Genomic DNA, 12,107 nt, shown 5'->3' on the forward strand with positions numbered 1-12,107 from the left:
GACCCATTATGTATCTCTGTAATGTTGAGGTACAGTCCCTGGACCCATTATGTATCTGTAATGTTGAGGTACAGTCCCTGGACCCATTATGTATCTCTGTAATGTTGAGGTACAGTCCCTGGACCCATTATGTATCTCTGTAATGTTGAGGTACAGTCCCTGGACCCATTATGTACCTCTATAATGTTGAGGTACAGTCCCTGGACCCATTATGTACCTCTATAATGTTGAGGTACAGTCCCTGGACCCATTATGTACCTCTATAATGTTGAGGTACAGTCCCTGGACCCATTATGTATCTCTGTAATGTTGAGGTACAGTCCCTGGACCCATTATGTACCTCTATAATGTTGAGGTACAGTCCCTGGACCCATTATGTACCTCTATAATGTTGAGGTACAGTCCCTGGACCCATTATGTATCTCTGTAATGTTGAGGTACAGTCCCTGGACCCATTATGTACCTCTATAATGTTGAGGTACAGTCCCTGGACCCATTATGTACCTCTATAATGTTGAGGTACAGTCCCTGGACCCATTATGTACCTCTATAATGTTGAGGTACAGTCCCTGGACCCATTATGTACCTCTATAATGTTGAAGTACAGTCCCTGGACCCATTATGTACCTCTATAATGTTGAGGTACAGTCCCTGGACCCATTATGTATCTCTGTAATGTTGAGGTACAGTCCCTGGACCCATTATGTACCTCTGTAAAGTTGAGGTACAGTCCCTGGACCCATTATGTACCTCTGTAAAGTTGAGGTACAGTCCCAGGACCCATTATGTACCTCTGTAATGTTGAGGTACAGTCCCAGGACCCATTATGTACCTCTGTAAAGTTGAGGTACAGTCCCAGGACCCATTATGTACCTCTGTAAAGTTGAGGTACAGTCCCAGGACCCATTATGTACCTCTGTAATGTTGAGGTACAATCCCTGGTCCCATTATGTAATCAGTCCATCAGTCTTTTTCAAGATTGGTGGACTGGTTACATCGACTCAAGGCTGAGGGACTGATTACCTCAAACTACTCCTGTCCTTCACCATTCTCCTTTGTATGGACTGATGAAGCCACTGTGTGGCAAAACGTTTCCTCATTAAAGATACCCCAAGTGTTACACACGTATCTAATTTATCAATATTTTGACTATCACCCATGGGATGGGTATGGTATGCATAATGAAGATATTGAACTAACTACTGTAAATAAACTCATTCGTGTCAGCAGATTGGATTCTCTTAATTTTTCCTCAGAACATATCCCTTAGCTCTGTAACTAGTCTTGTTGCAAACCTTTGCACTTTCTCCTAAAGTCAGTACCTGACCAGCCGGGCTGTGGTTCGCACATCAGTTTGTGTGCAGCCAGTAGTAACAACCTGGTTGATCAGACCACCATCACGAGGCCTGGTCTCAGACCGAGTCACGAGGGTGTTGACCCCCGAAACCCTCTCTAGGTATACTCTAGGGCTTTGTAAATCTCAAGTAACATGTAAGCATTACAAAATTTTTTCTAAAAATTAATCACAGTGGTTTTCTCCATGGGGAAGTGGAACAGAATTCTTCCTCCGTAAGCCATGCGTGTCGTAAGAGGCGATTAAAAGGGTCATACAGCACTAACTCTGGGCTGTCCTTAATTAGGTGTATTTAGGTACTATTACACATAAAGTACAATTAAACAGGTTTTGGGTGATTACAGTCATCCTACATAGTTTAAGTTTAGTATGTTTATTATGCACCTAATACCCATCCTGTGGGCGGTAGTCAAAAGATTACAGAGGTACATAATGTGTCCAGAGACTGGACCCCAAAGTTTTGATAGCTGAACAAGGTACAAAGGTAATGAATCATGTAAGTAAATTTAATTACATATGTTTATACATGGCTACAATCATGAACAAATTATGTTATTATTATAATAAAAAATAAGCGCTAAACCACGTTGGTTATACAGCTGAACAAATTATAGTAACATGTAATTAAGCTAACTAAAAAAAATCCAAGAACTGTGACCATACATTTTACGGGGGAGCACTAAACCCATAGGGTTATACACCTGTGTGGGAGGAGGCATGGCAGGTATTCAGGCATAATTCAGGGAACTGGAGCACAGATCCAGTTCCCTAGATCAAAAGCCCCTCACCAGCATCAAGGAACCTCCCTTGAGGGGGGTGTAACCATACAAATTGTAAAACCATTCAGTGACATCTTTATGCATTCTAAGTTAATAAATTATTATTATTATTATAATCAAGGGGGAAGCGCTAAACCCGGAGGATTATCCAGCGTAAGTTAATAAAAGATCATTATTTTGATCTTCATCTTGGGAGACAGAGCTGATTGCTTGAGCCATCCACTGGCATCAAGGAATAACCCAATGAATTATTATTATTATAATCAAGGGGGAAGCGCTAAACCCGGAGGATTATACAGCATAAATTAATAAAAGATCATTATTTTGATCTTCATCTTGGGAGACAGAGCTGATTGCTTGAGCCATCCACTGGCATCAAGGAATAACCCAATGAATTATTATTATTATAATCAAAAAGAAGTGCTAAGCCACAAGGGCTATACAGCATAACCCAATGAAGCCAAGCAACGTGGCTTACTTCTATGACAAGGATTGTTATTATATAATATTGAGTTTAGGTCCTGGGCTGAATGTGTGTGTTATTTTATGTACAATACAATCATGTTATCTGTACCCTAGCAACAATTATTTTTTGTGCAAAATTGTAGGGTTTCAGGGGTCAATGCCCCCACGGCCTGGTCTGTCACCAGGCCTTGTGGTGGATAAGAGCCTGATCAACCATGCTGTTACTACTAGCTGTATACAGAGTGATGTATGAACATTACTATAATCATGGGAAAATGCTAAACCTGTAGGATTATACAGTGTATGTGGGGGGGATGGAAGGTATTCAGGCTCAATTCAGGTAACTGGAGCACAGATCCAATTCCCTAGATCAAGAGTCCCTTACCAGCATCTAGGAACCTGACTTGAGGGGCCAACATATGAACCATAGCCTGGCTGATCAGGTACTGACCTAGGTGCCTGTCAGCACCTTTTTGAAGACAGCCAGGGGTCTATTGGTAATCCCCCTTATGTGTGCTGGGAGGCAATTGAACAGTCTTGGACCCTTGCATGAGCAGCATGTCAGGACCAATCAGCAGTCAGTATTGAATTGTGTAGGTCCCTAGACAATCACAGCAACGTAAACGAAGATGCATCAATGTAAACAAAGGTGCACCAGTCCCTTAACTACTGCTGGTAGGGTAAGGGTATTTTTAGGTTGGGTTTTATTTCTTACCATTTCCATTCTCCCCAAGGGAGGTTCCTTGATGCTGGTGAGGGGATCTTGATCTTTGGAATTTGACCTATGCTCCAGTACCCTGAATGCCTACTAGTTTCCCCAGCCACTGTGTGATCCCTGAGTTTAGCACCTCCTCCATGAATGTAATAATAATAGTAACTATTTCTACAAAATGCATCTACTGTAAACTATAATGGCCCTTCACAGGTGCCTTGATGGCAGTGAAGGGCTCTAGGTTAAAGGAATTGGAGCCACCCTCCCTTTCCTTGAATTTTTTTTCCTTTCATTCTCCACGTTGTATATGATCTTTCAGAGTTTAGCAATTCCACAAATAAAATATAATTAATGACCAAAATCAGTGGAGAAGTATATTACCAATTATATAAATTATAATCATAACCAAGCACTAAACCCAAGCATCTCTCAAGAGGAACTTACTTATTTTGGAATCATTTGGCATTACAGTGGACCCCCGCATAACGATCACCTCCAAATGCGACCAATTATGTAAGTGTATTTATGTAAGTGCGTTTGTACGTGTATGCTTGGGGGTCTGAAATTGACTAATCTACTTCACAATATTCCTTATGGGAAAAAATTCGGTCAGTACTGGCACCTGAACAAACTTCTGGAATGAAAAAAGTTCGTTAACCGGGGGTCCACTGTACTGTATTAATAAATTTATGGAAAAGTGCTAAACCTGTACACATCATATAGCATCTTAGGGAATGGGAGTCACTCGGGTTTGATCCAAGAAAATGGAGGCAAGACTCATTTCCTTGGATCAAGACTCAGCGGTGCATCATTTACTCAATTTTTTTTCCATTTATGGGAAAGCACTAAACCCATAATTATAATACTGTGGAAGTTTTCATGAGCTAGAGCTAAAACTGCTAATATTTCCTTTCATGGAAGGTTCCTTGAAGCCAGTGAGGGGCTCTTGATTCAAGAAATTGGAGCTGACCATTTTCTTGGATCAAACCTGATTATCTCCCATTCTCAAAGCACTATATGACTAATTGCTGAGGGCTCGAGAGTATATAAATCCGTAGTGGAGGGAAGGCGGGGTAGTGGTCGGCCTAGGAAAGGTTGGAGGGAGGGGGCAAAGGAGGTTTTGTGTGCGAGGGGCTTGGACTTCCAGCAAGCATGTGTGAGCATGTTAGATAGGAGAGAATGGAGACAAATGGTTTTTAGGACTTGACGTGCTGTTGGAGTGTGAGCAAGGTAACATTTATGAAGGGATTCAGGGAAACCAGCAGGCTGGACTTGAGTCCTGGAGATGGGAAATAGTGTCCACACTCTGAAGGAAGGGTGTTAATGTTGCAGTTTTATAACTGTAGTGTAAGCACGCCTCTGGCATGACAGTGATGGAGTGAATGATGATGAAAGTTTTACTTTTCCGGCCACCCTGCCTTAGTGTGAGACTGCCAACGTGTTAATAAAAAAAATAATAATAATTATACAGGAGGAAGCACTAAACCCACACAGGTCATACAGTGCCTGGAAAAAAGGTGGTAATCAGCTCTGATCTAAGGAAAGGAAGAGTAGCTCCAATTCTTTAGATCAAGATGGGGTAAATATGGAGATGAGGTCCTTGTTGTGTTGTGCAAAACCATCAAAATAGTTTTTTTAACAAACTGGCTGTCTCCCACTGAGGCAAGGTGACCCAAAAAGAAACGTTTTCACCATCATTCACACTATCACTGTCTTGCCAGAGGAATATACGACAGTTTCGATGTCACTCTAAACAGCAATTATTCCAAACCCCTCCTTCAAAGTGCAGGCATTGTACTTCCCACCTCCAGGACTCAAGTCCAGCTAACCAGATTCCCTGAATCCCTTCACAAAATATTACCCTGCTTATACTCCAAAAGCTCATCGAGACCCAAAAACCATTTTCTTCACTCACTCCTATCTAATATACTCACATATACCTGCTGTATGTAACATAAAAATGCTACCAAGTTGACGCATTAGCAACATGCAGTACTTTGGTATATTTATTTCTGAAACATTTTGTCTACACATTATGCTTTTTCAGTCAAATAAAGGTGACTAAAAGTAGGGAAAAGATAAAAATATGATTAGTCCATCAGCCTTGTAGCAATAGTTTTGAAGTGGTCCAGTGCATCCAGCTCCATAGACTCAATCGTATATTCGTGGGGAAGCGCTCAACCCCATGACTATAATACAAATTTCCACATGAATTCTCACTAAGAGAGTATAATGGGTAGAATGAAGACTGGGCATATTAGCCTCAGTTGTGATTAACTTCTTTCAGATGGTCCTGCCCCTTTTCTCTCCAGTGCTATATGACCCAAATGAGTTTAGCACTTAAAATAATAGTGAAGCCTCGGGACATTGTTAGGTACAGGTATGCTAACATTCCACTACCTGGAAAAAAAGGTATTAAGAAGCATTTGATATTTAGAAAAAGTAAACATTATTATTATTATAAAGGGGGAAGCGCTAAACCTGTAGGATTATACAACGCCTGTGGGGGGCATGCAAGGTATTCCGGGTTAATTCAGGGAACTGGAGCACAGATCCAGTTCCCTAGATCAAGAGCCCCTCACCAGCATCAAGGAACCTTCCTTGAGGGGAGAAAAAGTAAATACAGTGGACCCCCGGTTAATGATATTTTTTCACTCCAGAAGTATGTTCAGGTGCCAGTACTGACCGAATTTGTTCCCATAAGAAATGTTGTGAAGTAGATTAGTCCATTTCAGACCCCCAAACATACACATACAAACGCACTTACATAAATACACTTACATAATTGGTCACATTCGGAGGTAATCGTTATGCGGGGGTCCACTGTAATTACTGAAATTTTTATTGATATTTTTGTGAGGGAGTGTTAAATCTGCTGTAAGTCATACAAAACCTAGGGAATGGAAGATAATCTGGTTTCATCCAAGGAAGAAGAGCTCCAATCCTATGGATAAAAAGCTTTTTTACTTTTTTTACTGGCATCATATACTCCCATTGGAGAGGGCACCAGCATTAAATTTGCAGTAGTGGGAAAAAGATAGTAGGTTACCCTTCCCAGGCCACCTCTCAATATTGGTTCCCTCATGTCAGTGAGTGGCTCTTGATCTAAGGAATTGTATGTGTACTTCCCTTCCTTGTATCAAACCTAAATTCCTCCTATACTCCCAGGATCTTTATGACCACTATGGATATAGTTCTCATGAATGTAATAATTCTCCATGGGGAAGTGGAACAGAATTCTTCCTCCGTAAGCCATGCGTGTTGTAAGAGGCGACTAAAATGCCGGGAGCAAGGGGCTAGTAACCCCTTCTCCCATATAAATTACTAAATTTAAAAGAGAAACTTTCGTTTTTCTTTTTGGGCCACCCTGCCTTGGTGGGATACGGCCGGTGTGTTGAAAGAAAAGAAAGAAGAATGTAATAATAACCCTTCCTGGAATAAAAGTGAGACCACATTATTCATTCGTCTTGGTACTCATCAGAATTAACATATATTGGACTATCTCCTTAAACCAATAATTACTTTTTCATTTCACTGTTGCAGAGGTGGTGACAAAAACGTATACTTTTTTTATATGGTTCTCAACCTTTTTTCCTAATCCCCTTTTAATGCTTTACTCTAACCCTTCTCACTAGAGTTTCTTTAACATTTTCCATCCTATCATTTCTTCCCCCTCCTGTTTCTCCTCACCCTTGACTCTTCAAATTCATATTATTTTTCCTTGTCTCCTCTCTCTTGCTATTCCTTCCTTCGTCATCCTTTACTCCGCTCTTCTTCCATCAGAAGCTTGACTTTGTCATCCAGTGGAACCTCAAATATCGAACTTTCTTCAGTCCAGAAGGCTGTTCGAGTGCCTTTACAGAATGAATTTATTCCCATCAGGAATAATGTAAATTAGATTAGTCCATTTCAGACCCTCAAAAATACACTTATAAAAGCACTTACAAAAATACACTTACATAATTGGTTGTGTTGGGAGCAGTTCAATTTTTGAGGTTCCACTGTACTACCAAATGGCAGCATCGTATCTTGTATTTGGTGTTGCCATAGTTGTTAATGTCTGATAATTCTAAATGTATTCTTCTCTATCAATGAATTATGTAAAGAAATAAGGACATTTCAATAAAAAATATCAGTGTTTCGTTATTACTTTATAAAACATACAAACTTTCAGCTAATTATTAAATACATGTACTCGGTAAAATTAAATATTGTACAGCATGCCCAATTTTCCTTGGTATATTATTAAAAATGAAAAAAATACATCGATACTGAATTTTTTCCAAACATCTTACACACTCAATACACAAAAATGTGAACAGCTCTTTTGTACTGTACTGTAGTTTTACATAGTTACCTCCTAATTCATTATATATCTAATTACCAAGCTGGTGCCCCAAACCTCTCAAGAATTTTATCTTGATCAACCAGTTCTATTTGCACTTTTTTTCTCATGTAGAATATGGGACAGTCTCGACTGAAAAAAAAGTGGACTGAAATAAATTATTGTACACAATATTACATAAACAAAAACCATCATTACATTTTATTAAACAAACGCTGAAGATCACACATTCCTGTCTAAAGATGTACTTTAAATGGATAATAATCCCCTTCTTTGCTATATACAGGTCGGCCATCACTGAGACCTGTAGTGTGCCGGGTTAGTGAGTTTGCTGGATTAATGAATGGTTAGGTTAGAATACACTTAATTAATCTATCAACAGAGACTCTTTCTGCTACATCTTCCTCATTTTCATCACTGCTTTCTCCTTCACTGGCTTGCTGCTGTGGATTTACAACCATCTGCACAATTTCTGAGTCAGTATAATGATGAAAGCTGAAATTATGCTAGCCAAAATTAGTGCTGGATTACTGATGGAACCGGATAACTGATTGCTGGATTAGTGATGGCCGACCTGTACTCAATTACTCCTCTTCAGCCCTGTGTACCTGCCACACATCTTCAACTCAAATCCACCTATGCATTCCTCCTCGTTAACTGAAATAATCTCTATACGTATACCGTACATCTTTGATGTTTTTAAACCCACTTTGAGTGGTAGATTCAGTCTTTGAAGACATTACAGAGAAGCACCAGATAATATCTGTTAGAGAATTCAATATGCAGGTACAACTATCGTACTGAAAAATGAGAATGCATGTCATGAATAAGGAGTGTTCTTGACAAGTAAATGTATAAAAGTATAAAGAAAGGCACACGATAGCAATACAAACATCAGAAATTAAAACAAAAAATACACAAGACAGTATTCAGCAAGAGATAATGCGGCAGAGAAAATAGAGCCCTAATTGTCAATGCAGCTGACTGTAACACGACAAGATCCATCAAAAGAAGAGAACCTCTTTTTACTTTCCTCACGGCAGTATTTTCTGAGCAGCATAGACCTAACTATCTGCTGCCAATAATCATTGCTACAATTGCTTCCTAGATGTTGTAAATACAGGTTTTCTTTAATTTTGAGGCCCATTGCAAATTTCTTACAATTTCAACTTTAAAACCAATAGCTTTTTTTATAGTCTAAATGCTATATACAATAAATATAACTCTTCTAGTTACTGAGTGAAAGCACTTTCTTACCTAGTACAGATAACTTCTTCATGAATGGATCCTTGACAACGTTGACACTGAGTCCACAATCTAGAAAACTTTTCCTCTAGGGCACCTAAAGCTGTCATCTGATGCATATATATGTCACTCTCACGAAGCTGGAATTCAGACGTATAAATGAAAATATTTTGTACATATGAATGCCATTTTGTGTGTAAATGTTGAAGTACATGGTTGTACTTTCTACAACATATCAAAACAAAAAATTATCATAACAGTTAGTAAAAATTAAGACAGTGCAGGACACGAACATACCTTGCAGTGTTTACAGAGTGCCTCAGATGCCGAGTCAATGGGAACTTTGCAACCCACACATGATGCTTTTTTGGTTATGAACTTTGCCATTGCTCCTACTTTGCTGTGTGTGATGATTCTTGAGCGAGTGTGGTCACCCTCTAGCGGAGAAAATATATATATTGTTCAGTTACTTTGTAAATTATTTGCCTTGGTATCTCTTCCTCTAATGGCATGATCCCCACTCATAAAAGCTTAACCCTTTCAGGGTCGAGAGGCCCTCTCCTAAACTCATTCTCAGGGTCGAAAATTTTTTGGAAAAAAAAAAAAATTATTTTTTCTTATGAAATGATAAGAGAATCTTTTCCTGATCACAATGACAACAAGAGTATGAAATTTGATGGAAAACTTACGGAATTATGCTCTCGCGAAGTTAGCGGTCTTGACGATGTTTACGCATCGGCGATTTCGCCCACTTTGAGCCCTATTCTAGGCCAATTCCTGTGTACTAGTCGACAAAAATCATATTTATTTCGCTAGAACTCCATTTTTCTATCAAATGAGTACAAAAAACCACCCATTTACCAATTTCAACTATCCAATAAAGTGGTTAGAAATTGACAATTTTGCCAATTTCACACAGATTTCAGAAGATGCCAATTTCCAAATAGGGTCCAGAATAAACAAGACAGACATTCCTGGCACTAAAATAACAAGTTTTCTGTTTGTTAGTCATGTCCCAAGGCCCCTCTTACATTTCTTTTGCTTTCCACTTTGAATTTTTATTCTCACAAAAAATAGAAGATTTACTGTTATGCAGACTACTGCATTAGTGTAGAAATGGTATAAATATTATCAGCGCACTTGTGGAAGAATATTAGACTCACTAGTTGACGTGTATTGGATGCTTGGCATGATTTGTTTACTTCTGAACTTTGGTAAAAATCAAACATTTTTGCTACTTTGAGCTCAATTTCAAGGTACTTTTCATTGTGAAACCAATCAAAATCATCTCAATTTCTGTAATATGTCTTCCATTTTATAAAATAAGACCAGGAAAACTAGAATACAACCATGATTACCATACGAAAATACAGTGCAAATTTGCTGTTTTAATCCATAAACATGGTCAAAGTTTTTTTTCTCATTACACACTGTGTGCTGCAGGATTTTTTTTATACTGCACGCACTGACCACATAGACCCATTCTTTCATATGTAGCTTTCTCTCGCTAGATTTGAAAGTGCTAGAATTTAGGCGTTCTAGTACGTCAATAACCCTGATGCATAAGCCATACTAGTACATCCGAAACCCTGAAAGGGTTAAAATAATCTCATACACAAATGATAATATTCTGAATAAACAGTGAATAATAAAAAATCTCACAATACATAAAAGCATTTCCCTTTCACTAATACACAAATACCCTGCACATGGGAGAGAGGAGCTTACGACGATGTTTTGGTCAGATTTAGACCATTTACAAAGTCACACTTAGTGTGACTTTGTAAATGGTCCAAGTTGGACCGAAATGTCATCGTAAGCTCGTCTCTCCTATGTGCGGGTTATTTGTGAATTGTTCCAGTCATGGTATTGTGCCTTTTTGTTATTCCCTTTCACTAACAATTTTAATTTACACATGAAATGATCTTCAATTATTCCTTAAGTAATGCCTGAAATAAAAGCAAACATAACAATTGATCTACCAACTTGACCTACCTCATGTGCATTGCTTCTTCACTTGATAACATCAGCACATTCAACATACTCCTTTTCTAAGAAATATTTTCATTTTTGTATTCTAACAACTTTCTTTTATATTTTTTCACATCATCCTTTTTCTAAATTTTCATGGAAATTTAGCTAAAATATATAATGTACTTCTAAGCTCCTCCATAATAAATGAGAAACACTTGTTCAGGTGGAAGTAAAGTGAAGTTTTAATTACAGAAACTTACTGAGTAGTTGAGATTCAGCCTTATCCCCAAGGATAGGTTCAAAAATTCTCAACAAGGGCTTGCTAAGCTGGTTTGTTAGATAGTATTCATAATCAATTGGCAGGCTATTTTCCAGCACATAAATAGGGTCCTGAAAGTATTGCAGAAATGGTAGTATTAGAGCAATAATAAAATATTGAAATAAAAGTTCTGGCAATTTCTAATACACAAATACTAAGAGAGTAATCATATTTCATTTCTACCATGATCAGAGATAACATACTGAATAACGCATTGCAAAACTTTTTTCTTTCAAAAATATTAAAAAAAAAAAAAAAAAATGAAATCCCATGGTCCCCCACTTACTTCAGCCTTTTCATAAGCAGGTGTGCCCTTAGCACCAGCAATAATGACATAGGGTACTCTGTCACCAAGTTTAGGGGCTGTGCCTGGGTCTCTCTTCTTCATTTTGTTTGCTAGTTCCACATGAGCTTGTTTAGCAGTATACTCCTTCTCGGCCCTGGTTAGTTCTTTGGTTATGACCAGTTGTGAAATGTCAACACGATTGCACAACAAGTCTGATATTGTTTGCTTAGCATAGTCAACTGCTCCCAATGGGTTTCTGTTATTAAAGAAAAATTCTTGTATGCTCTTGCTCTTAGTAAAAATGTGTGTGTGTGTGTATGTACATGCCTAGTTGTGTTTTGCAGGGTGATTCATAGCTCATGGCCCTTCCTCTAAACATTGACTAGTTTTACTGATTCCTGGTTTACAGGGCCTGATCCTGTCTACATCTGAAACTGTGTACGTATACAGGTGCTCCTCGACTTAGGATGGGGTGACGTTCTGATGAATCTATTAGGTTAGGTTACGTAAGATTCTTCAGGAAACAAGGCAAGTGTTTCCTGACGCGGGTCTTAGTCAGATGATGACCCGCCTTTGGAGCTTTGGGTCATCTGACCGAGGCCTTCCGCTGCCTTACCGGTCCACCCCT

The 12,107-nt window shown here is 38.7% G+C and overlaps 1 protein-coding gene across 5 annotated transcripts in view; it reads right to left on the reverse strand.

Annotated features, from left to right (window-relative positions):
• Positions 1–7,448: 7,448 nt before the first annotated feature.
• PolD1 (DNA polymerase delta) overlaps positions 7,449–12,107 on the reverse strand; it is a 58,624-nt gene continuing 53,965 nt past the window's right edge. For all 5 annotated transcript variants that reach the window (XM_070100984.1, XM_070100986.1, XM_070100985.1 and 2 more), the window contains exons 20-24: positions 11,480–11,735; positions 11,135–11,264; positions 9,198–9,337; positions 8,913–9,040; positions 7,449–7,787 (exon numbers count right to left, since the gene is read on the reverse strand). In XM_070100984.1, coding sequence (XP_069957085.1) covers positions 7,691–7,787; positions 8,913–9,040; positions 9,198–9,337; positions 11,135–11,264; positions 11,480–11,735 — 751 coding nt within the window. In that variant the 3' untranslated portion in view covers positions 7,449–7,690. The remainder of the gene's footprint in view (positions 7,788–8,912; positions 9,041–9,197; positions 9,338–11,134; positions 11,265–11,479; positions 11,736–12,107) is intronic.

The sequence above is a fragment of the Cherax quadricarinatus genome, chromosome 75 (assembly GCF_038502225.1).
Source record: "Cherax quadricarinatus isolate ZL_2023a chromosome 75, ASM3850222v1, whole genome shotgun sequence".
Taxonomy (NCBI): domain Eukaryota; kingdom Metazoa; phylum Arthropoda; class Malacostraca; order Decapoda; family Parastacidae; genus Cherax; species Cherax quadricarinatus.